This window comes from Cebus imitator, unplaced genomic scaffold, assembly GCF_001604975.1.
Source record: "Cebus imitator isolate Cc_AM_T3 unplaced genomic scaffold, Cebus_imitator-1.0 Scaffold10, whole genome shotgun sequence".
Lineage (NCBI taxonomy): Eukaryota > Metazoa > Chordata > Mammalia > Primates > Cebidae > Cebus > Cebus imitator.
The window spans coordinates 5,586,131-5,613,203 of record NW_016107325.1 but is presented as its reverse complement, the minus strand read 5'-3'; the positions used below and the strand labels follow the sequence as shown (position 1 = coordinate 5,613,203).

General features: G+C 37.9%; 1 protein-coding gene and 1 long non-coding RNA gene across 9 annotated transcripts in view; one reads left to right on the top strand and one right to left on the bottom strand.

Annotated features, from left to right (window-relative positions):
• Positions 1–27,073, top strand: part of LOC108317412 — a 34,327-nt gene that overhangs the window by 4,051 nt on the left and 3,203 nt on the right. Inside the window, exons 2-3 of the long non-coding RNA XR_001830736.2 lie at positions 1,250–1,476; positions 3,867–3,928. This is a non-coding gene — a long non-coding RNA (uncharacterized LOC108317412). The remainder of the gene's footprint in view (positions 1–1,249; positions 1,477–3,866; positions 3,929–27,073) is intronic.
• TANK (TRAF family member associated NFKB activator) overlaps positions 16,574–27,073 on the bottom strand; it is a 95,810-nt gene continuing 85,310 nt past the window's right edge. For all 8 annotated transcript variants that reach the window (XM_017547834.1, XM_037745569.1, XM_037745581.1 and 5 more), the window contains exons 7-8: positions 21,147–21,727; positions 16,574–17,424 (exon numbers count right to left, since the gene is read on the bottom strand). In XM_017547834.1, coding sequence (XP_017403323.1) covers positions 17,248–17,424; positions 21,147–21,727 — 758 coding nt within the window. In that variant the 3' untranslated portion in view covers positions 16,574–17,247. The remainder of the gene's footprint in view (positions 17,425–21,146; positions 21,728–27,073) is intronic.

The following is a 27,073-nucleotide window of genomic DNA, read 5'->3' as shown; positions in this document are numbered from 1 at the left end:
AAAAAAAAAAAAAAAAAAAAAAAGGCTATTACCAAATACATAGTGTTAGGGAACTTGTTAGATAAAACTATGGTGCATTTATACTATGGAATACTATAGTTAGTATTTACTGACATGGGAAAATGTGATATATTTTAAGTGAAGCGTCACTTCATAAATGAGTAATGTTGTATATCCTAATTACTTTTAATACATACTAGTGCATAGAAATATATATATAAGGATATACCCTAGAGGATTAACAGAGTAATGATTTTTATTTAATTATTTTTGATATTTCCATAATTTCCACAATGAACATGTATTACTTTTGTAATCACAAATAATGTTATAAAAATAAAATACTTTTAAAAAGCATTTATAATACAGATCTGTTATTTGTGTTTTTCCTCAAGTGATTGGCTGCTCGGCCTTAGTTTGCCCAATTCCCAGGTAAGCTTCTGGGCACTTGATTGAAAAAACAAATCAAGTAAATCATTAGACTAAAAGTACAAGTCAAAGAGCTAAAATATATTTTTTCATTTTTAACAATGAAACATGACTATTATAATTAAAATAATTCAATCTGCATCATATGCCTTTAAATAAAAATTAAATGGACCTCCCTCACGTACCAAATTATTATGTAACCCAGTTTCATTTTTAACTAATGGGAACACAAATTAGTATAATTTTATAATTTAATACTCAGCAATAGATCATATTTTAAAATAGAAGAAACTAAATATTTTTCCATATACCCTCCTTAGGGAACAAAGGGTATCATAAGATATGACAAATAAGGTTCTAAGAAAAGTCTTTATTTGTTCTTTCCAGAAAATGCAAATTTGCTGATTTGATGACAAATATATGTATACATATTATATGTAATAAAGTTATCCTGAAAAATAAAATCAATAAAATATTGAAATTTTAAGTGCAGGCTAGGCGCAGTGGCTCACGCCTGTAATCCTAGCACTTTGGGAGGCCGAAGTGGGTGGATCTCCTGAGGTCAGGAGTTCAAGACCAGCCTGACCATCATGGTGAAACCCCATCTTTAAAAAAAAAAAAAAAATTAAAAAAATAAAATAAGAAATTTTAAGTGCAAAGCATCTGGTTAAAACTGCCTACTCTTGCTCATATATCCTTTTTTATTTGCTATTTATATTAGCAAAATAAACTTTACATAATGCCTCGAATAGTTAATGAGTATAAAGCTCTAAAACAGCAAATATGTATTGTAACATGATCTTTTGGAATCTGATTTCAGGTACAACTAATTTGACAGGCAGTATGATAAGGAACAATCTGTATGACATGTAAACAGGAGGGGGTAAATTCCAAGCACAGCCTGAATGAGAAGTACAACTCATTTCCCATAACCCAGATGCGTTTTGAACACATCTATGCCGTCTCCATGTGAAACCAGGTGCTGGTCCCAAAGGAGAAAACACTGCCCTCCAGTGGTCTTCAATGAAGAAATGAAAATAGTTTCAGGTACCATGATAGTAGCATTTACACGAAACATGGTGTATTTATCTAGTCTCATTTTTGGCTGTATTTCTTAAGCTGAAACACGTCTACAACTGAGCATAGGGACAAAATTTCCAAGATAAATTCTAATAGGTAGTTACTCCAGTTAGACATATTAACAAGAAGGATTATGAATTTCTGACCCCAAAAGCTGATCATTTATTTGATTATCAAAATTGGATTATGTTAGCCACCTATAGTTTCTCACTTCCCAGATAAGAAAGAAGAGATTTCATCTCTATGTTTCCCTTGTTGGCCAATTTTTTAGCTAAAAGACATTTAAAATTGTACAGCAGGCAGAACCCCAGGGGACTGAACAGTGTTCCAACATCCTTAAAGGCTTCCCATCACTTGAAAAACCAAATTCTTCCTCCTGTTTCTTAAACTAACCAAAGTAGGCAAAAGCAATTTTTAAAAGTCTTTGTGTCTAGCATTGGAACTTTCTCATATTTCACACCATTATATAAATGTCACTCTAACCTATATGTATCACAAATGCTACGCTAAATTAGGGCCAAATTTGCAACCTAGTTTAACTGGGTTTCCTCTTTTTGCAAATGCAGTTTTTGTGTCTGCATTTAGCAATGCATACAAAACTGTCCGTGTAGCTAACTGCTTCAAATTGCTAAATTTGAGGATGGATGTGTAGATCTCCCAGTCTTTATGTATGTGCCAAAGCAATCCTGTTTCTAGTCATATAAAGACTTCCTAATCAAATGGACCTTGACTACATTGCCAAATTCTTGGACCACTTCACTTACTGTTTTGGATTTAGTAAAGAAAAGATAAGAATTTTAAGAGAGGAAAGAGTTTCAAACCTCCTCCATGTTTCTGTCCTTCAGAAACCAGAGTGGAACTACAACACATAAGATAGACTTTAGAGTCTGACAGCTATAAAGCCTCATCTATTACAAGCTATGTGACTTAAACTTAGCTTTATTTTTCTCATCAGTAAAACAAAATCATGTTGGGTTCATTAGGTGATTATTAATGACTGAGTGAGAGAATGTACATGAAGTGTCTAGCACAGAGAAAGGGCTTAACCAAGACATTATTATAATTCTATCACCATCACTTCTTAGACTATTAATCCAGTGTTCAAGTAAATTTCCTAGAGGTATGACTTTCTAAAATTTATTCCCATTTGTCATCCTTAATAATGTTCATCATTCAGTTTACTATATAGAAAATGTCCTGGGTCCTCCACATACATTCTTTAAAACAAATGCCTTATGCTAAGAGAAAATATTTTAACATCACATTCCTCAAATATAGCACCTTTAAGTATGAATCAAGTTTTTCTTCTTTTCACTCCCACAGAAGATGGTATCCATTATATAATCACCGGGATTCACAAAGTGCTTTAGGATGTAAAAAATGACAAACATCAAAATTTTAATCATTACAATGGTGATATAGTAATTAGATACATTTGGGTATATTGTAGTAAATTTAAAAGCTTCTGAGCTTGAGAAAATAAAGTTCCACAACCATAATTGTTGTAGTTATTTAACTTAATATACATTTCAGAGAGAAAAATTACTTTCTTTAGGAGATTAATGCACTATCCTTTGAGATGAGGAAAAGGCTACACATTTTAACAAGACATTGTTTGTTCTTATCACTACCTGTGGTAAGGAGTTTTTACTTAGCCATGATAGCGCACCTTTATCTCCTCCCTCTGTGTGCACTTGCAGCATTATAACACATAGTTTTATCTGGGTAAATTTACTGAGTATGGTCTTTACTGATCATGACATCTCATCAATAATCTCATTATGATACTTTATGTTATACAACATTAAATCTTTGATTACTCAAAATATTTCTTATAATTCAGAATCAAACTGTTTATGATTTAAAACAGAATGTACTGATGAATGGAGAATGCAACAGTGATTGGATAAATGTTTGATATTTATCAAACTCATAAAATTTTGGGACAAAGTACCATTTAAAGATAAAGCAAATAAGTACTGCCAAATATTGCAACAGTGTGTATGTGTTATACTGAAGCCTGTGTATAAGCATTAACTAGGTACCAATAAATGCAAATAAACTTTGGTTAGAGCTTATCTAAATTAATCTCAAAATTTGACAATTAAACATATGAATTTGTAATAAACATTCTGAATTTTTTAAAATGTATCATATTTGTAACAGTGCCAAAATAATCTAAAGTCAGAACACTTTTTGGGTATAATTATATTATTATAATTCTCTACCTTGACAGATGACAATTTTAGAACACCCTAAATACAATTTCTAGTATATGCACTAAAATAAAATGTAACAGATAGACAACTCACCATAGTATAAGTTAACACATTCAAATTTAGTAATTTATTTTCCAGGTGGAAACCAGGCTTCTTGGAAGACTTCAAACTATGCCAAATGGTCTGATTTCACCATAGAGGTAGGCACTAGAGGACTAAATTTACTTCTGTGTAATTTTTGTTAGCTACATTTTACATGCAAATGTCTATACAACCATGTTAATGAAGTTATAGAGAAGAAAAGAAAGTTGGCATTCCCGCTTTTGTTTTATTCCAAAGCAACTTTTCAATTGAGTTACTATCATTTTAAGCCATTGTTATTTAATTATTAGAAAACAGAAAAGTGTAACAATGCATTCAAATTGGATTGCAAGTCAAGAAAAGCAATATCTTACTTCTAAATAAAATTTAGATTTGACATTTTTTTCTCTCATACCTTTATGGCATTCACAACATAGGATCCTTCTAGTGGAATCAGACAAAAAAAAAGTTTTGTTAATAATAAATATTTAGAAAAGTTCAATTTTCTGATCCAGAGTTGGTTAGTTAGAGGAAAATTTGTTTCCTGCTTATCAAGAGGCTCAAAATTTTCTGCACCCCAAGTGGAATTGAACGCTTGACAGTTATCCAAAATCTTTTTTCCAAGAAATAAGCAAATACATTTAAATTTGACATCGGTAAATTTCCTATAAAAATGTTGATATTCAAGATTCAAAGCCCATATTGGCAATGAAAGTGTGCAGTATCCTTTTAGATGGAACATTAATAATGTAAAATTTGTCTCATTATAAGAAAAGTGTGCCTATGGTATATGAAAAATAATGGTTTAAACTAAACACACAGTTGATTTGCAATAAAACTGAAAGTAATATCTCCAGAAGTGTAGGTGATAAAAGGAGAAAAAGAGAGCAATAATGGTTGTAACTCTGTATTTATGGTATAGGTTACAGCCAAGACTGGATACAATCTTATCTCATACATCTAAAAGAATAAAGCAAAATAAAACCTCCTTCACCCTCATACATTAAAAGGAATCAACATCTTGACCCAAAGTTAAAACTCCTAGAACTTGGAAATATCTGTAAAACCTCAAACACCAAGGTTTCTGTAACCTGTCACATCAGAGAAATAGGGAGATCTTCCACCATGGAAATATGATCATTAAGAATTCACAGATTATCTGAAACATTTGCTAATCACCCCCTACCCCCAACATCCCCTCCTCCTCTGAGCTAGAGGGAAAGAGAAAAAGAAGAGTGGGAGAGGAAGACTGAAGGCATTGGGGAAGCCTGCTATGTAAATGCCAGGCCCTTTTGGGGGCTTAGACCACCCACCTAATTCTAGTCAGAACTACTGTAAGACTGTATCAAGGGCAACAGATTACTGAGTGTGTGAAAATTGGGGTGGGGGACCACGATGTTAAGAAATCTAACAAATTCAAAGATTTTTAAAAAACATTTGAGAGTGTTGTGTTTATACATGCTGGGCAACATAAACCATAAACCTTGCTGGATTTCTGCAAACTGCTGCGTGGAGGATACAAATGACATTCCTGTCAATGGGAGGAAGAGACAGACAGAAATCAAGACAGAGATAGGCAGCACCCCCAGGATGTGAAGCTTCTTCCAATTGCAAGCTGTAGTGGAAGGAGATGATGACACTCAGAACAAAAAGTCTTTTTCACGAGGATGCTAAAGCCCTTGTTTTGTGATCTCTGTGTACAGAAAGAATGATCCATGGAAAGGACTTAATTTCTCAATTTTCTGGAATCAAAATATAAGGGCTTTTTAGTTATTTTAAAGTTCTTCCTGTAGAGCGTATTGTTGTGTTCCATGAAACAGATAAAACTCAGCAAGACAACAAAGACTTGATCTGCAGGAGAGAAGGTATTAAAGAGCAAGTCCTCTCCAGAGGGTAATTAATCCTTAGTCATTCATCTTAGAAGTCCCAGTTACAGTTAAGGTTAATGTTCAGGTAGCTTCTTTAAAAATTTTTTTAAACATTTTTTTTTTTTACAGAATGTTATACTATTAATTGCCAATTTGCATATGTGTGCAGCTGCTGTTTTGGCTCTGAACTCAATCCGATAAGCTTGCTGGAGGTATCGCAGAGCACTTGGCAGCTTTCCTATTTGAAAAGAAAGCCTCTCCCCTCTACAGAACAGCTGATCGTCTATCAGCGATAGACCCTGATGGCGTGAATTACAATTACACTACTTTTCACACTAAATCTGGGTGATAGCTACTTGGAAAGAAGTTTCATCATTTTTTACCACAAACTGGAAAAAGAATTACATGGTCATGCTGTGCTTTTAAAGGCAGTTTGGTTCACTTTTGTCTATTTAACACCTAATTCCAAGAAGTCCATAGGCATCCAGAGATCTGAATGGTGTGTAATGAATTCACTGTTTAGATTGAAGATTTTAAAAATCTACCTCAAATTACATTTATTAACAGGGCGACCAAGAAGTGTTAAAGTTGTTAGACGCTTCATTTATTAAATAATTTGTGGGTATTTTCAGTTGTCATATCTAGAGTCATGGGGTTTGCTTATTTTTTTTAATTAGCAATCCAAAACAATGCTACTGAAATTTAACAATTCATCACATAATCTTGGGCTTTTCAGTTTAGCTGCTAATGTTAGATAATTCAGATTGTTATTTTGATCTGTTTATAAATGATTTGGGTTGCATTGTGCTGTGAGGAGAACTGCAGCAGCCCAGGCAGATGAGCTTTCTCTTATTTCCTGCATTGCTCAGGATGGTTGAGGGCCCTTCCAAAAAATGCATTTGGGGAGTCAGGTTTAGTGTCTAGCAAAAGCAAAGAAGTGATGGGGTAGGAGGTACTAATAATTATTTATCATCATCACTTATTTAACTTCATTATTAATTTACATTTCCTGTCTGTTCGGAAAACTGAGGAAGGGCCTCTTTGCCAAATTACATTTTGTTAGAATACTCCATTTTTCTCATTTTCTGGGACTTTAGAAAGTACCGTCTTTCCTCTTCTTGAGAGTATCGGCCAACCATCAGAAAATTTAAAAGGCTCCTAAACATCCTTTTTCTTTCTTCTTTTCTCTCCTCAGCCCTCTTCCCCTCCCAACTTGACATTTAAATCCATTTGTTGCGGGGGGGAAAAAAAAACAAACAACCAAGAGTTAAACCCACCTCAGGCAGCAGAAGTGGAACACATTAATCTTGACGTAGTTAACCTAAGAGAAAAATAGATTTTGTTTTCCTTTTTTAGTCGCTAGCTTTATTAGATTTCTCACTCTCACAGATTATCTGAAGACTACCCATTGATTGATCGCCCGTAGAGCTGCATTTGGTGTAAAGAAAAAACTCACAGCTTTATTGGCTCTCAGGAGACAAAACAAACAGAACAAGATATTCATATTAATGCAAACAATGCAACAAATGAGGGGAAGAATCGCCCGGCTGAAGCGAGGCCCAGCGCGGCCGCGGCTGGGGGGCGCTGAGACGGGCCTGAGCGCCTCCCGCCCGGGAGCCGAGGTTTCCCGGCGTCCCCCGACCCTGGGCGCCCGGAGCAGTCGGTCCCCCGGGCCTCCAGCCGGCAAAGAGGTCCTAGGGTCCGGGCGCGCGGCCCCTGTAGGGCCGCAGGCGGGCCAGGCCAGCGCCTGGAAGAGGCCTCCTGTCCAGGCCTCTGGGAAGGGCCTGCCTCGCTCGGCCCCTCAACGCCCCGCAGTGTGGCACTGGAAGGGACCTAAAAGCGCTCCAGCTTTCTGCTTCCTCTTCCCCAGGCCTCCCAGGGGCCCACTGCCCGCATCTCAGTTTCCCTTTCCGGCTGGGTCAGGGGTGAGAGGGAAGGATTCTCAGGTGTCACCTCCTAACCCGCCCCGAGGCGGAGGCCAGAGAGACGCCCGGGCACTGTGGAGGGGAGGAAGCGGTGTGTCACGAATTCTCTCTCTTAAACGCTCATGTTATTACGGAGAGACTTTATAAACACGTTAAACACAACACAAACCATTTTATCAGCAAAAGCAAGGGGAGGAGGGCGTACGGTGAATGCTGAGAGACGTTCCCTGCGGAATGAAAAACGAATAAGATTCCGGGCGGAAAAACAGACATTAGCTCCACACCTATCCACTTACCCAGCCCCAAACTAGGAGAGAATCTGCTAAGATTCAATTTCATATCTATATAGTCAATGTAATGTTAAAAATAGGGTTGCCAAATATTGCGTGGGGCATTCTTAGAGTAAAACCTTGTTACCTACCTGAAATTCAAATTTAACAGGGCATCCTGTATTTGTATTAACTAAATCTGGCAATTCTAACTAAAAAATATTTTGCTGAAGAAACCATACAAGAAGGAAAGCTCATTGTCTGATGTAATTAGGTTATTGGGGACATTTTTAATGGAACCTTGCCTGGAAAAAGAAACTGAGTTGCTCCTACAGCATACTTTTGTAAGCACATGGTATGGTGAAGGAGGAAGAAATGACTGAAGCGACTTGGAAATGTCCTTACATTATATTTGAGAAGGAAGTAGCAGTCATTAGTTGCCATTTCACTAGGAAATGAACCTGTGTTCCTTCCCTAAGGTTGGTTGATTGGGTCTCACCCACATAAACCTTCGCTTCCTAGCCAGTAGAGCGTACCCTAGCATGTCTGCAAGTTAGCTGTGGTGGTTACCATGTTGGCATTAGTGTATACATTTTTGTTTTCTTTTTCTTTTTCTTTTTTTTTTTTTTTGAGAGGGAGTCTGGCTCTGTTGCCAGGCTGGAGTGCAGTGGCTCCATCTCGGCTCAGTGCAACCTCTGCCTCCCAGGTTCAAGTGATACTCCTGCCTCAGCCTCCCAAGTAGCTGGGACTACAGACACCACCCAGCTAATTTTTAGTTTTTAGTAGAGACTGGGTTTCACCATGTTGGCCAGGATGGTCTTGATCTGTTGACCTCGTGATCGGCCTACCTCGGCCTCCCAAAGTACTGGGATTACAGGCATGAGCCACCGTGCCCCACCCCCAGTGTATACATTTTTTAAAAATCTTGACTATAGAGCCACGTTATCCATTGGTATTTAGTTTATTTTGAAAAAACAAAAACAAAAAAGTTGAGTTGAAAACTTTAAAGGCAAAGTCTGCTTTGAGATGTATCAAAGGCTTTAAACCTAGAAATAGATTTCATCAAACAGGGTCTTGCAGATGCTGAAAGAAAAGGCTTTTGCAATGCCAATAGTAAAACCTCAGGAAAAACACAACAAAACAGTGGGTCTTTGCATATTGAAATGTATGTGAGAGGGTGAGGAGTCAGAAAGCTGCTTTCTGGAGGAAGCCTGCTGCTTACATTGCTTCCCCAGCCCCAGTTAGAGAGAGCTTTTTCAAGCAAGCTTTATCACCCTTACTGATACTTTGGATCCCCAGTGAGCTAGACTTCCTTTTAAGCCAGTTGCTTGAAGTGGTCTGAATACACCCGCACAGGATGCCCCTTTATCACTGGCGGGTAGAGCTATTTAACAACTGCAAATGGAGAAACTATTTGTCTAACGAGTGCGGTTTTCAGAGTTGATTCACCAACACTCTGGGGGAAAGATAATATAAGGCTGAGACCTCCTTCTGAGCTGCACTGCCTTATCTGGACAGTGAAAGCCAGCTCTGGAACCAAATGAAGTATTTGGTTGGTTTAGAGAATGTCTTAGTTCCAGATCAATAGTTTTAGAAAATACGTAAGCTCACTTCCAGTTCATGCTGGTTAGCTATTTATTTCCCCCAGACAATCTCTAACCTTTGGTTTAGAATTCAGACTGTTAAAAAATTTAGCACTGTGGTTTGGCAGTTATGGTTAAACTCCATACTCTAGCGGTACAAATCATTTTTACCTTCTCGCATGTTAGTGTCTCAGACTACAAAAATATGTTCCATGACTTGCTCTTCTCTCATTGGAGAAGGCCTGAAAGATGCTCAATGCCAGGTGCTTCTTCTAACAGAAATGGACTGGGGCCCTTGTTAGAGTGGTGATAAATTAACAGCCTTTTTAATTGATTGATTTTGGAGTCTGGCTCAGTTGCCCAGACTGGAGTGCAGTGGTGTGATCTTGGCTCACTGCAACTGGACTGGGGCCCTTGTTAGAGTGGTGATAAATTGACAACCTTTATGTATGTATGTATGTGTGTATTTATTGAGATGGAGTCTGGCTCTGTCACCCAGACTGGAATGCAGTGGGGTGGTCTCAGCTCACTGCAGCCTCTGCCTTCCAGGTTCAAGTGATTCTCCTGCTTCAGCCTGCTGAATATCTGGTACTGCAGGCGCTGCCACACCTGGCTAATTTCTCTATTTTTAGTAGAGACGGGATTTCACCATGTTGGCCAGGCTGGTCTCGAACTCCTGACCTCAGGTGATCCACCTGTCTTGGCCTCCCAAGTTGCTGGGATTACAGGCATGAGCCACCTCGACTGGACAACAACCTTTAAATAATAAACCCCATTCTGTCAGGTAATGTCAGACCCCCTACTCTCTTTGTGGTTTAGTCTTGTGTAAAAAGATTTCGGATAGGACTTAGGCTTCTTCTGAAACAAAGTACAAAGTCAGTGAAAAAGTATATTTTCTTTAAGCTAAGGGCTGGTTATGGAAAACACAGTGAAAAAAACAGTAGTTTGAAAGGCTGGAGAGCATAAGTTGAGTTCTAACTATTTCAGTAGGTGTGAGGGACTCATTTATTCTCTTTAGATACAGTGTGTGTGTGTGTGTGTGTGTGTGTGTGTGTGTGTGTGTCTGTGTGTGTTGTTTTGTCCACAAAAAGAAAGTTGAATTAGGCAGTCTTTAATATTTTCTTATTTTACAAACAACTATGCCCTGGCTTATTTTAAAGTGAGAAGTCATCATTTGTACACTCCTTCCAAAGGATATTAACAAGATAGTTTTTGAATGTATTCAACAACAAAGGACACATGGGCACGTGCCAGGATATCCAGGCATTCTCAATTCTAAGGAGACATTCAACCATGGGAGATGGGTTAAACCTCAAAGGGTTGCATAATCAGGTGCAGAGTCTCTGGAAATGTGTGAGTGACTTTGAGATATACATAACCATGTATAGACAGGACAAGAGGATAACATGTTTGAGAACTTACTTCAGTCCTATTAGGGGACTGATGCTTCAGAAAAAAGAGGACCACAATAAAATGAAAGCTACAGCTATGCAGTAAATAAACATGGCATAATCACTCTGAATATGCTAGTGCTTGGTGCACTTTAAAGTGTGTGAATTCATCCACGAGGAGCTCTGAGGATGGAGGAAATTGGCAATCTAGGAACTGGTTCTAGAAATGACCCAAGAAACTTGCTTCTTTATATCTTTTAGGTGATAGAAAGTGATGTTTCTTTTGAGGCCTTCTTGAACTGTAAGCTCCAACAATCTTTCGCTCAACAGACTTCATTCACATTCTGAATCTGGTTTTTGTCTCACACATATTAAATTTTACAAAACAGAAAGAAACAATAGAGCTTATTAGGAAAAACTTGTTTTGAATAGTAAATTAAGCATAATGGAAATAGGCACATGTTTTAGCACGGTTTTTCCCCCTTTTTTACCAATTGAACATTTACATCTTTCTCAAAGTGCTGTGATTTTCCCCTTAAGTCTTAAGCTGGCACCACACACTTTCAACAAATAAGACTTACATCACTTCTATCTACTGAGAGAAATCATTGTAATACTGTGGATTCCAAGTGCACAGCCTTCCAAAAAAGAGTTTTAGGCACTCACCCCTAAACTGTATTAATCAAATCAATGTGGCATTCTAAGAATCCAAAGAACTACCTAATTTCAAAGACGGTGTAAATCAACTGGCAGCTCTGACTAGTTTCAAATTATGCCCTGTTTTCAGAGACTGGAAACCTGTACGTTCAGAGGTACACCTGACTACATGGTGTGTTATTAAGAGATATGCCCCAGGTGGAGGAATCTTCAAAGCCAATATATTTTCTTTTATAACTGGTGTCAAATTGATGTATATATTAAAAAATCTTGGAAAATGATCTCAAAAAGGAAGTAACAGCCCAATGAGCCATATGTTCAGGGAACCTAACAGGTTTCCATTGGGACCAAATTTCACTTCACCTTTTTGTCCTTATGTGCAAATAAAAACTTATCTGTAAATACACCATTAAAACAGTCATGCAAATTTGTGAGGTCTGTAGACTGAGGAAAAAATTACACTAAACCTATAAAAACCCAAGTTATTGGAAGACAAAGAATTTGGTGAGATATGTAACAACATGGAATTGAACTAAATTTATTTGAGCTCTATAGGTTCACAGCTTTAGAGAGACATTGCTTATATAGAATTGGTTAATGAAGCAAAGGCTGCTTAATTTTGACGCTGATGGAACATCTGAATCTCCATGTTTACATGAATAAATATAAAGTTAAAATTTGTTTTGCTGGATAGGTTGCTATTTTAACAGATTCAGACACAAGGGAATTTTCCAAATGCCAGCTAATACTGTGGCACCAAAAAGCCTGTGATATGCTAAGGGCAGAGGCCTGCTTAGTGGTTTTCCAAAGTGGAAACCAGAAAGCATTAACACTTACTTACACAAAATCTTTATGTAACTCTTCTAAGATTTTTCAACTTAAAAACTTTAGAACATTCTGAATGATTTTAGTAGATCTTAAGTTTGCATTCAGCTACTCTACTGGTATGCCTGGGCATATTCTAAAAGGAAAAATGATTCACTCTGTGCACTTGTGTAGTTTTTCACGACTAGGGTCAATGAGGATGGTATACAAATATTAAAATTTACTCATTTTAATTTCATTTTTGTGTAATTTTATCATGAAAAATTTAAAGCAAAATAATACAAATGAAAGCTGGGTGTATATATGACTTAGCTTCAGCAAACCTTATTTTTAATTGTTTTTTTAAAAAGGAACAATAGTGTGTATAAAGTTATGCAAAGGTAAGGGTCAGCAGAAGAAAATATTACAGCGCACAGGTTTTTACTCTGGCGGTCCATCCACTTTAGTGGGAAGGAAGTTTTATGATGTTTCTAAGGTAGTTCATGTAAACCCGTGACAGTAAAAATATTTTAATGGTAAGAATAAAAGTGTCTTTTAAGCGCAACAATCAGCTTTTACTGTCAAAAAGTAGGAGGAGGTTGTATCAAATCTCAGGTCCCCGCCTGCCTCAACAGATATGAAAGGCCTTTTTCAACAGACTTGGGTTCTGATGGACTCTTTGTCCAAGGGCAGCAAGGGTGCTGCTGTTTTTGACCAGCTTCTCTCAGGCCAAAGTACAGAACAGAGCGGACAGGCGGGGAGCTGGGCCTCCAGATCAGCCCCGGCCCCGGCAGCTCCGCAGTCTCCGCGGCAGTGGGGAGCGCGGCCCGCTTCTGTCCAGGCCCTTCTCTCCTCCCGACGGTCTTTCTAGGGAACTCTGGAGGCCCAGACGACCCCTTAGTCTAGTCTTGGGGTCAGGAGGTCAGGCCTTGGAAGCACAATTAATACTAAGGTCCTTTTTGTGTCTTCGCTGCGATCATTTAAGCCGTGGACGCGTGGCTCTGGCGAAAAGGGGGGCTGCAGGGGTCTAAGGGCCGCAGCGCGGGAGGCGTTACGGGGTTGGGGGGCTGACCTAGCCGCAAGCCAGCGGGGCGCGGCCGCTGCAGGGCAGATTGGGGGCCGCTGGAGGCCTCGGAGTGGCGGTCTCGCTGGGGCAAGCAGGGCAGGGGATCTGCAGTCAGTACTGGAGCCTTTGGCTTTTGTGGCCTTGCCACTCTTTCCAGCCCTGGCTGCCCCTAGCCTTTTCTGAATTCGCCTGGACTCCCACTCGCTGGTCGACGCGTTCGATTCACCAGAAAGCGAATGGGCGTGATAACGCAGGCTCTTCGGCCTCTTCCCCGAGACGTGGATCCTGGAACGCTGGCCCTCACCTCACCGCTCCGCGGAGTGGGCGCCCGGCGCAGGGTGCGCCCTCGGGCAAACCCGCGCTAGGCTGCGCTCAGCCTGGCCGGCATGGCTGGCCGCACGAGGGCTCCCGGCCCGCGCGGGACTCGGTGGCGGTGGCTGGGTTCCACTCGCCAGCGGCGGGAAGGACGCGCGGGAAAGCGAGGGAGCAGGAAGCGGGTGGCGGCGGCGGCGCGGGGCCCGCTGGAAAGGAGGGAGCGCCGCAGGCGGGAGGAGGGAGCGCGGAGGAGGGAGGCCGGGAGGAAGGAGGGAGCGCGGCAGGCAGGCGGAGGGAGGGCTGATTAGCATGCAGCAGCGCTCGCGCGCCCGGCTCCATTGTTTTAACACCTCCCCTCTCCTCCGCGCCAATCTGTCACCGTTCAGCAGGCGAACGCTGCTGCCTCAAATGCTGCTCTTCTCAAATGAGACGGATAATTAGTTGCCCCGCACGAATGCCGCACTCTTCTCACCCCTGATTGCTATCACCTTCTTGCTCCTGGCAGTTTTGACACCTCGTAATCAGCCTGCTGCTTTTCTCTTTTCTTCTCGACTTCTGCTTCCCTCCCCCTCTTTCCTCCCTAGTTTATTTATTTATTTATTTATTATTATTTTAAATGCAATCCCGGTGCCTATTTGGGCGAGTCCTCCGCCGAGTTAACCTTCCGCGTATACATGTGTGCACATATCTGTATATGGGAAATCGGGTGTCTGTGCGTGAGCGGGGGGGCGGGCTGGCAGTTTTGCGGGAAACACTGCTTCCACGCGGAGAGAATTCGCTTCTCCTAAAGATATTTTTGGGAAGGGAGGAGTTGGGGAGAGGGACGGGAGGGGAGAGTTGGGGAGACCTCAATTAATGCTTTAAAGATCTCTTAGAAATTAACAAACTGGGGAGTCTTGGAATCTGCTGTCAGAAGCGTGTTTTTCCCTCTCTCCTCTAACAAGCACTGACAGCCTAATTACTGTAGCTACAAGCAGCTGTCGAGGCAGCAGCCCGGGAGAGGAGGCGCCACAGGCTGGGTGCACCCGGCCGGCCACTGTGCCCAGCGGAACCTCCGAAGCACGGCCCGACTCGGGGACGATGGAAAGGGGCCAGGCCCGGCGCCCGAGAGCCCCGGCGAGCCGGAGGGCCTGCGAGCCGGCGGACACGCTTATTGTTTTCTATTTATAAAGTCTTTACCTTGAAGGTTAAAAGATGTGAAGAAAGGAGGGGACGTGGGGGAGTGGGAAGAAAATCTTCTAAGCTTCCATCCACCCCTTTTCTACCTCCTCGAGCTCTCCCTCCCCCCGTGTTGGTAAAATAACCACGCAACCCGGGGCTGAGGGGGCGGGGTGAGCCAGGCTGGAGTGTAAGAAAGCAGATGTCCCCGCTGGCAGCAGCCTCAGCCTCCGGGGAAAGCTGCACCGGGGGGGGGGCCCTCCCGAGGACATTCACCTCCCACTTCTCAGGCATCCCGCTCACAACTGCCTCGCCTCGGCGGGGGTGGTTTTTCAGACCCAGCGTTTCGCGTGTGCAGCTTTTTTACCTGGGAGCTGTTCTTACCCGGCCACGCTTAGCAGATGCCAAAAGCCAGCCCCTGCACGACTCAGTCATGAGACAGGGAGAGACCTGGCGGGTGCCCACTCCACTTTTCGAGCGGTGGCCCGCGCTCCCTCTGAGAGCAGGGCAGGGGGCGGCTCTCCAGGCCGCCTCTCCTGTGGCCCCAGATGGTCTCTGTCCCTCAGAACGTGGAGCTTAAGGTGCCGCTGGAACCCAAAAGAAAACTCAGTTTGCTAGTCCTGCTAAAAGTGGTGGGGGTGGGAAAGGATGGGCTGGGGAGGAAGGTCAATAGTACACGTTAATTTGAGTCACTTTCAGTTTCCTCTGGTTGTCAGCAATCTAGTAGATGTCAACTGTGTTGAGAGGAAGTCTTCCCATCTAGCAAAGGACGGGAAAAGAAGAATCCCCTTTCACGAGATAGGTACACTGGTATATTCTGGCTGGTACACGCTGGGAAGTTGTTATTTTTAATTTTGTGTGTGTGTGTGGGAGGAGTGAGAGGGAAATATGGGTGGGCGGGAAGTGGGGGGAAGGGAAGAAACTTGGATAATTGTCTAAGCATTTCCATTCAGCCCTAGTGGCAAGGAAAGAAAGATGTACATGCCTCAGAACCCTTCGCAGTGAATACCTAATAATCGCTATGTCACCTTGGTGAGGAAGATGTCAATACGATGTGCTTGGCACCGGGAGAAGTCGAGGCACCACTCTCATTCTTCCACAAGTTAAGGTTCTTCACTGTGGCACAGAGGCCTGCTCATATTCCCCCATCCTACACCCTCCAGTTTAAAGCACTTGTTTCAAGAAGGCTCAAATTTCTGAGAGTTGCAAATCAATGCTTACTTCATAAAATGGAAGCCATGCCTCAAATACTTTTAAGAATCAGGGGAGAAGAGAAACCCAAAAGGCGAGAATCATAAGAGAATAAAAATGAAAGGGAAGTCTCATTTTAAACAAATTTGCAGCCTTCCGAATTTGGTATCCACTCTCTCAAATGTCTTTCAGTGGCCATCAATCAGGCTGCTAACAATGAATAACAAATTTCACAACAAGAATATGAACATTTCTAATCTAAGTTAATAAATATGGATAGTCCTTACAGGGTTTTAGATTTGTTCCCATTAAAAACAAATGTTTCTTTAGAAAGTGTAGTTTGAAAAATAATTTTAAAATTCAAAGTGATTCACTAATTGTAATAAATGCCACCGAATCTGGTCGTCACCCTTCTATTAGGTTACTGAAATGAAAACATGAATTGTATAAACTTCCCTAAAAATGTGATTCTTTCCTTCCTTCCTTTTCTTCCTTCTTTTTTTTAAATTCAGGAACAAAGAACAAACACACTAATGATCACAATAGAAGTGACTCTTTTAATATTTAATTAATTTCATCACGTAGCTATACACATAGTAAAAATTAAAGCCATGTATATTATTTTAAAAAATTTAAAGTTTAAATAATTCTACCAGTTTTTAAATCACTGGACAAAAAATGTATTAGGTTTGATATTTACAAAGATGTTTATGTTGTCTGCTATTTTCTATTATAGGTTTATTCAAAGAGAATATCACCTATAGCATAAATAATGTAAATTTTTCAATAAAAACAAATTTTAAAAAACCCTAGAAACATTTGACATCACCAAATTCAACAGCTCTCATTAGAAATCCAAGCAATAAACTTAGATATTTGAAATAAACATAAATTATGATTATATAACTCTGTAAGTCACAGACATAATTTTGAATTATAATAATAACACTGTAAACATGAATACAAAGGCTTATAGTTTTATAAAGAATGTTTTTTTGTTTTTCTTCTTTTGGGCTTATCTCTCCAAGAAAGAACACAATGATCTTTTTAAAAAATAAGAGCTATATAGTAAATCTAGAAAAAAATTCAAATAGCTGTGAAACTAGATTTTCCTATAAATGATCTTGAATTTAGTTTACAATCAAGTATTTATAGTATTACAAACCCAGAATCATCACATAGAACTTGATATGTCTGTTTTCAAATGTGTCTTAAGTCTCTCCATTAAAGTGTGAATTAAGGTGCCGAAGGAAATCCCCCCTGGATGTAATGGATGGTGGGAAAACTGCTTGACAGAATTCACATACTCGAGGTATATGCAGTTCTGAGTCTGTGCCACTTAGTACCACCGAGTCACTGTCTTGATTAGGAAAGGGCTTCCAAATGGGCTGCAGGAAACAAAAATATCTTCTGTTACTTGTGTTTAAATTCAAATAGCACTGAACTTCAAATTTGAATTTTTGAATGACGTATATATGAGCATATATATTTAATTCTCTAATATAAAAGCAAATTACTTTTCCATAAAGTTAGCATGAGGACACAACTCAATTCTTTGTTTCATAAAGGACACAACAAAACTTTGATTAAAAATCACTTGGGACACACACAGATACATTTTATCTTTATATATTTAAAACGATTGCAGCTTTAGCATGCAATTTTTAAAACCTAATGATCACAACAGCAGTAGTTTTGGAACAATAGTTGATACTCTAGACTTTTTAATTAAATTCTCTTTTCTATTTTACAATAGAAACCTTAAATTATAGGGGCTTCATTATATAGTATACGAGACATGATATGTGTGTGCATTGTTTCTGAATCAAAATCAATTTCACTACTATTTATAAGCAAACACAGTGAATACCTCATACATGAATCAGCATTATTTTGATTTTTAAAGATAAAAATTTCCTTTTAAACTAATTAACAAATTTCACCGATCAGTTATCTTTTGTTTTTAAAAATGCAAATATTTAATCATTCAACAAAATCTAACACATGCAGTCTTTCGACTTCTTACTTTGCTTCTGTGATACAATACATAGTTTAGCCCCACTCATTCTTATGGCTGAATAAAGTAAATTTGTCAATAGTTGCCTGGTTAAACAATTAAGGAAAATCATAATTTAACAGAACCACCTCCACTATAACCAGCACATAAATACCCTTTCATAAGTGCATTTATTCTTTTTTTAAAAAAACTTCTAGAAGGACAAGAAATAGCATTTAGCTTAATAATAGGTATATAATAGATGTTTGTTAACTGGAAGATATTTTCCTGAATTGTGTAAACCAAATTATTTTTTAAAATTTCTTTCATATGTGGACACAGGTAAATTACTCTGACACAGCTAAATTCTGATATTTTGAGAGGAATCACCTCGTAAAGTCAAATTTAAAGAGACCCCTTATCCTCCTATTACTAATATGTTTTTAAAGTCACACAAGCCTAGCCCAGCACCTGATACAAGTGTTACTGTTATTTCCCCTAACTTCTTTCATTCTGGTTAACCAATCATTCACATAAATAGTATATTACTAATCGAAGCATTTGGGTTTCACTGTCTTCTTATAAGCAGTTTACTGCTGTGTACAATTGGTGTAAATATACAAGGTCTGTCTAGGCACCCAGATAAATTCAAATTATCAGTATGGAGGACTTATAATAATGCTGACTCAATTCCTTTCATAAGAAATGTCAGTTTTATTACAAAAAATAGTAATATTTAAAATAAATGTTATAAAATTTAGGGTAAAACAACTTTCTTTGGAAAAACTTCTTTGATAAAAGTCTTAAAAATTATGAACATATAAACAAAATTCTAGTTAGAGTTAACCTGATTCTAATTTTAATGTTTTCAGTGTAAATTTTAAAAGTACAAATCACTGTAATGGGAAATTGATATGGCCAAAAATAAAAATTGTTACTTTAAAGATAATTCTTATTAAGATATATAAAATAGTAAGAAATTAAATCAGAAGCAATTTAGCGTCTAAAGTTGGTAAGGCAATCTTCCATTCTCAATTTACCTTCTAAGTCCATATTCATCCTTCTCTATTAAGAACGTTTAGTTCAGATTTGATCTCTTCATAGAATTTAGTTGGGATTCTAATCACTGACTCAGCAAAGTAAAAAAGAAAATCACATAGAACAATAATAAGCTGATATACTTTAGTCTTTGTTATGGTAGCTTAATATATAAAATAGGTGTTTAGTAGTAATGATTGCTATAAAGTAAAATTTTGAAAGACGTAGCCCAAAATTTCACCTATCTTTGTTACTATCTACAAACAACTCAGGATTTTAAAAATTATTATTATTATTATTATTTTGAGACAGGGCCTCGCTCTGTTACCCAGGCTGGAGTACAGTGGCACCATCACAGCACACTGCAGCCTTGAACTACCTAGCTCAAGCAACCCCCCCACCTCAGCTTCCCAAGTAGCTGGGACCATAGGGTATGCCACCACATCCAGCTACATATATATGTATGTATTTGTAGACACCAGTTCTCACTATATTCCCCAGGCTAGTCTCAAATTCCTGGGCTCAAGTAATCCTCCTGCCTCAACCTCCCAAAGTGCTGGGATTATAGGCATGAACTACCGTACCTGGCTCAACTCAGGAATTTTGTACTTAACATGCTAGTTTTATTAATACAAATAAAATAGCTTAAAATTTTTTTTAAAAACTGACTTTAAGAAATATTATTTCCATCCTAAACTGTAACATGGTCTTCAAAACAGATTTCTTGGCTTTTTCTGCCAAAATATCAATTATCTAACCTTATGCCCCATGTCTTATGACAACTCAACACTAATTCTCCTGCATTTTTTAAGCTGAATACTTTTTCATCAAGTTGTAATCACATACCAGCTGTTTCCCTTGCTGTAATATAGAAAGCAAATGTACAATGCAGGGTGCCATCTACTGAAACATGAATGCACAGACTAGTAAAAGAACAAGCAAGACATATAATAGAGAAAAAAGTAACAAGCATTAGAACTGATGCACTTCACAGCTCCACAGGAATTCTCCTTGCAATAAATGAAATTGTTTAATTTGTTTCATTTAGTAGTAAGTATAACGGAGACTATGATGTGAAATAAAGTATAATGAACAAGAACATAAGTGAGGTTGTAATTAAAACTTACTGTCAGCCATGCCTAGTTTTTCCCACTACTAAAATATACCACAGCTTGACAACTGCCTTCTTTGCATGCTGATTTAAGTCTATAACCTATAAGTGTACTTAAAGCAAAAGGGTATTAATAACACTTAAAAAAAATTAAATATCTCAAGGCAAAGAGAAATCAATGTTTGCAAGTTACACAGACATTTACATCAATCTGTATTTCCATAAGCTTCTGCCTTTTTAAAAATTATATATTTTTCATTTGCTTTCAGACATTAAACTTTTTTTTTTTTTTTAACTAGAAGAATTATTCTGTGATGGAACTTGAATCTAAAAGGTAGGTTTGGGGGATACTAGTCTGTGAGCTGTAGAAACGTTAAATAAAATATTTGATATCATACACATGCAGAGACTACTTTAAAAATATACTAGGCTACACGTTCATTGCCAGGTTAGCAACCAAAAACAAAACTAAACCCTACAGATCTATGTATTATATAACTGAGAATTGTAGTAGAAGTATTAGTTGAAAGATGGTTCACGGAATGTAGGATGCAATTATTTACTTTTGAAAGATCATAAATTCTTATAAAGATGAATATATATACAAACTATTAAATAAAACAGCATTGGTTTCACACTATGAAATTTAATAATCTTCTTATAATATTAATGCTGAGTAAACAAGGAACTAGGAAAATGACACCATGATAAATATGGATAAGGCTTAGGATGTATTTTTAAATCTGACATAAATTCTAAGGTACTTTACAATAGAGTTTTACCATATTCAGTTTTTCTAATTTCATGTCATTTATTATAGAACTTACATGTTTTTTTGAAAGCTTTAAGTTTGGCTAGTCAGTAGTTTAAAAAGGATGTCTGATAACGTAAAAGATGCATATCTGTGCATGTATGGCAAAATGTGTGTTCACACATAATAACATATTTGTTAATAGAAAAGTTACCTGCTGTGGTCCTCGGATAGCTTTTCCTGGGGAATCAAGTGAGGGAAAAGGTGCATCAGATGGGCCCAGAAGTGAGAAGGTATTTACATATAATGCATTATTGTCTCCAGGTGGCAAACACGCAGCTCTATCCAGAGTCGTCCTGATACAAGTGTTTACAAGATTTGAGGGTTTTATTTTGTCAGTTGTTTTAAGGTTTTGTATAGCTGAAGCTATGGGGTCAATTCTCTGAACTTCAAATAAAGTTTCTTCTGTTTTAACAAAGTTCCCTGGGTTGTCTCTGAACACCATATTAAATTTCTCTTGGCACACTTCCTCAGATGTGGCAGGGCTAAGAACGCCGGGTCTCTCTGGAGTGCTATGTAAGAAAGTCGAGTCATTGTCCATAGGTGGAAACTTGACGTTGAATTTAGAAAGTGATTCAAAAGAGGTGTCTTCCTCATCTCTGCCCAGTCCTCTTGGTGTGACAGATGTGATGCATGGTGCACCTCTATTTATATCATCTTTAGCCTGAGGCTTAAATAGCGCTTCTTGTTTATCTGTTTTATCCGTGCACTGTATAGGCACAGAGCACTGTGTTTCTGCAGAGAGAAGAACACAAAAGAGAAACAGATACATTCAAATCATTTAAAAAAATCTGTTCAATCAGCTTTGGACAGATTATTATTATTTTTTTCTATTGGTTTTTATAGCAAATGAAGACAACTGGGATTTTAAAATCTGCTACCATCTTACACAGAATACTAGCAGTCTCCGGCGGGTGAACTGAAACATAGCTTATTAGTTGCAATTTAACTTCGTTGTCTTTTCCTAGGTCTTTTGCTGTAAGCTTTGCATCTTGTTCACAGTTACACTGCTCCACACTTAAAAAACATTTGCTTATAGTGTATACATTTAAACATTTTGTCAGTAACAGAAGCTATAACTGTGAGTTTGCTTAGACAAGTTGTTAAAAGGAAAAATCTTACTAGGTATATCTAAAATTAGGTCATTTATTATTAATGTCACTGTCTAAGTATATCACTAATGAGTTTAGCCACTGTCTGCTCTCAATAATCCATGTGAGGGACGGGTGGTTGTAGGAATTGGGGAAAGAAAGTGAAGGCAAAGGAAGGATGAAACACTGTGATGCATGTTAAGAAAACTGTATATATGATTTTCTCATCATATATCTTTTATTTGTTTATTCATTTTTTTGAAACAGGGTTTCACCATATTGGTCAGGCTGGTCTCGAACTCCTGATCTCAGGTGATCCACCCGCCTCGGCCTCCCAAATTGCTAGGATTACAGGTGTGAGCCACCACACCCTCTTATCTTACATCTTTTTTTTTTTTTTTTTTTTTAAAAAGGCCTCTGTAAATAACAGGTAAATATCTGGTAGATAAAGCGCATCTGTAGCTCATTTATCTAGAACGACTTATCCAACAAATTCAGCTTTCAAGGACATACTCAAAAGCTAGAAAGAAAGTAGAGCTTCTGAGGAGCCAGAATTAGAGCGACAAGGTCCAAGATGTAAGAATTTTGCTCCTATTCTCATTTAGATTTATTCTAACAAGCTTGATGGGTTTTCCCTAACTGACAGCTGGTTTGAAACAGCAAATTAAAAGGGAATATGAGTTGCTAAAGGCAGACACAGATATCAACAAGAAAAAAGCATAGGAAGAGAAAAGAAAAACAAAAAAGCTGATATATGAACTTAGAACACACTAGTTTAGTATAGGGCCAAGAAGTGCTCAATACAAAAAACAATAGTCAAAGTACTCTCCATGTTGATGATTCTGAGACATTAGAAAAAGGTTAAGTTCCACCATGTTCCTTAAAGAAGGCACTGAAGTTTATTTTAAAAACTGTTATCAACACTGTTGAACATTCACAAATAGAGACATTACCAGTGATGAAAATTTAGGTAGACAGGTTATACAGAACACAAGGTATACAAAATGTCTGTACAGGTTACCAGGCACTTAACAAACATCAGTTCCTTTACATTCCTTTGGTCTTGGCAGTCTCATGACACCTGTCTTTTGCCACAGCACATTCCAATATGATATATTTTTTTCTGTTTGTATATGTGTAGTACAATGCAACCAATTTCTTTGGTTCATCTTGCTATATGCCAACTGCCTCTCTTTATACCTCTTTTCATACCATCCTTTCTTATTGGATTATTATAACAGCCTTTAAACTCCTTGCCTCTAAATTTGTTTCATATCCAATCTGTTCTTTTCATTGCAACTTCCCCTCCATCCCTCATTCTCAGAGTAGCTTTTCTAAAATACTATCTGATCACGTTAGCTTCCTAATAAATCTTTTGATGACCCACCAAGGCCCTCAAATCTCAGAAAAGGCTTATAAGACTGTCCATAACTGGCCCCTGGTTACCCCTCCATGCTCATCCTTCACTCCATACTCTGTCTATAATGGACTTTGTATAGTTCTCCAAAGTAGCCACACTCTCTTGTCTTTGCACCTTTGCAGATGCTGTGCAGACTGCCTTAAGTGTCCCCTCCTATTATTCTTTGCCTAACTCTTATTTGTCCTTCATATCTTGGCTTGGACATAGTTTCTCTGGATGACTCTCCCATGACTCTTGGATGCCTGGAGGACTGAAACACTCTGTTACATAGTCATGCGTGGCTTAATGATGGAAAACATTTTGAGAAATGCATTGTTAGGCAATTTCTTAATTGGCAAACATCATAGTGTACTTACAAAAATCTAGACAGTATAGTCTACTATACACCTACACTATATGGTACAGCCTATTGTTCTTAGGCTACGAACCTATACAACATGTTACTGTTCTGAATACTGTAGATAACACAATGGTAAGTATTTGTGTATTTAAACTTTGAAAAGGTACAGTAAAAATATGGCATAAAAGATAAAAAATGGGTATGCCTGTATAGAGCACTTACTATGAACAGAATCTGCAGGACCGGAGGTTGCTTTTAGTGAGTCAGCAAGTGAATGGTGAGTGAATGTGAAGGCCTAGGACATTACTGTACATCACTGTAGACTTTATGAACACTATACACTTAGGTTACACCAAATTTACCAAAAAAAAGTGCGCTACAATGTTATGACAGCTACAATGTCACTAGGATGATATGAACTTTTAACCTCCATTATAATCTTATGGGGCCATCATTGTATATGCAATCTGTTGTTGATTGAAAATGTCATTCGGCACATGACTGTATTTCCAAATTTAACTTTCTCCCATTAAAGTAGGCTTTTTGAGGTCTTAAACTATGCTTTGTTTCCCTCTAACTCCAGACCCTTGCCCAGTACCTGGCACATAGTATGCCCCTAACAAATGAATTATGAATGAATCTGTAATCTCTCCCCTACAGAGCCTACTATAATAATAAACATCTACCAGATACTCTGTGACTAGGAATGATATAGTAACTGTGATGAAGCTTAATTGTTTAGCTGGATTTCTTTAGCCTCTGAGGTTCTTAAAGTCCATTAACTCTCGAGTAGTCATTCTTCCTAGTAGTAGACTTGAAAGTGGCAGAAAAGTCTAGGAAACAGTACTGTCTTTGTAGATGACATTTGCTACTTGCAAACAACGTATCAGGAAAACTAACTGGTGAGGTAATCAGATTCTGTAACACCTGAAGAGGAGAGACTTATCAAATGATCTTCACAAGGAGAACAAGGTGAATGCCAAAGAATCAGCTGCTGCTGCTAATGGCAATGACTATTAACATTAATAGCACTTCCACCTGGCATGCGCGTTATAATCATTGTATGTACATTAATTCAATACTCAAAGTAATCCCAAGGTAGGCACTATTATTATCCCCACTTTCCATGTGAAGAAACTGGTTGGAGAGGTTAATTCAAAGGCCACACAACTATAATAGTAAGTGGTAGATCTGCACCTGGAAGCCAGGCAACCTAACTCTAGATTTGTGCTCGGAACCATTATGCTAAATTGAACATGTAGGTTTCTATATAGAGAGAGAAGTCCCCAAATTGACAGAAATGTGCTTTGAATTATTTTTCTAGCAGTTGATCTATCCCACTTGTGAACAAAATGTGGAGAAATGAAATGGCTCTGAAAAAGCAGATATTTTCTTTCAGCAAAGCTAGCTGGCATAAAACCTCAGCCACATTAAAATAATCTGAATTAATATGCTCAAGCAGTGAGAGTTAATATCTATTAAAAAATTTAAACCTAAGATTCCTAATGCTACTAGAAATCTAAGCTGAGACAACTTAAAACTCAAATGAGATGCATGAAAGCACTTGTCATCCTGACACCACATTGAGAAACAAGATCAGGTGAGCAAATAGCTTTTCTATTTTGTCTATTTTAAGAATACCTACTTTTATAAGGAAAAAAGTAAAATGAGAAACATTTTTAGATTTCCAAATTTTAAATACAGGCTTATCCATTTAGATTACTTCTCAGTATAATTATTTTGTATATTGGCAAAAGAAAAAGACCTCATGGTTGTTTGTTACTCTTAATCCTATATTCTTCTTTCCTAATCTCCATTGAAATTGGACACTCCTTTATGAACCAAACAGTACTTTTTTTGAAGCTATATATGGATAAACATATATAGCTTTTATCTGTATCCTTTCTGAAGTCTATTGTCATATGCAGATGAGTAGACAAAAACAAAGTATTTAATAATGAAAAGGAAATGTATAATTCTACTAACTCAGTATTTTCAAATGAATCATACCTGGTTATTTAAAAGTAAAAATAAAATTTTAATACAAAATAACACAGGGACAATACATATGCCTTTTCCCAGATATAGTATGCAAATCATATTTGAAATAGTTCTTCTATATTTTTATACAGTGTAGCATACATACTTGGAAACCCTGAATAGGCATCTTTTAAAAATATATTTTTTTCTTTCTCCTTTTGATATACTACTGTCAGAGCATAATATTTATTTTGGTTTCTCTTTGGACCTCAGCAAAACTTCACTACAGTCTGTAGCACAAAATATCTAAAATATTTTGAGAATAATGTGTTTATTATTTGTGACACTGTTAACATAAAGCATAAAAATAAAGCATAAGGAAGCAGTTTTAGTGGCGAAGAAATTGAAGTTAAACACTCAGTGTTCTAGTTGACAGATACATACTCAGATTTAGACCTGTGCAATTTAAAAATGGTCAAAGTATTAAGCCGTTGATAATGAGGTAAGTTTTCTGTGTAACAAAGACTATATCACCATTACAATGCCTTGATAAGATGTTGATGTTCAAAAAAGCATGTTTATGAATTCTAGGTACTATATCTCCATAGCTAGCATATTTTAAACAGAAATAATTCATTTACTTCAGAGGTATCTATTATCTCTAGTCCATACAAAAGATCAATTTCTCATGAAAATGACAAAAATTAAGGTGGAGAGTTTTTGGGGAGGTAGGGGAAGGGAAAGAAAGAACCAAATTATGTCTGTCTACAAAGACTGTTTTGCTTTTCTAATAACACACTGTGTAACTTTTCTGCAAATAAAATGTTAGTAGTAGCAAAAAGTGAATTTATACTATAAAATGATTTTAAATAGCCTAGATGTAAGAGCTATAAGAAATAGAAAATGATCTTTAATTAAAAGGGTGTTAGTCACCAAGACAGCAACATCTTTCAGAGTGAAAACTGTAAATCATATCTCTTGGGAATTATCTGCAGAATAGCTCAAATCACAAGGGTAAAGGAGAATTTATCATTATAAATGATCAGTTTACCTTCCTTTTGTTTAGAGAAGTGTTTGGTTGCCAGACCTAATCCCTTATATTTTGCTATTCATATTGAACTGCTGAAGCAAACACCAGGAAGCCAGGCTGGGGTTTTAGGGGAGGGTACAGCATTCAAAAAACAAACTGTAACACATGTGTAAAACAAATGTTCCTTCTCAGTTGTATTTTTTTTTTTTTTTTTTTTTTT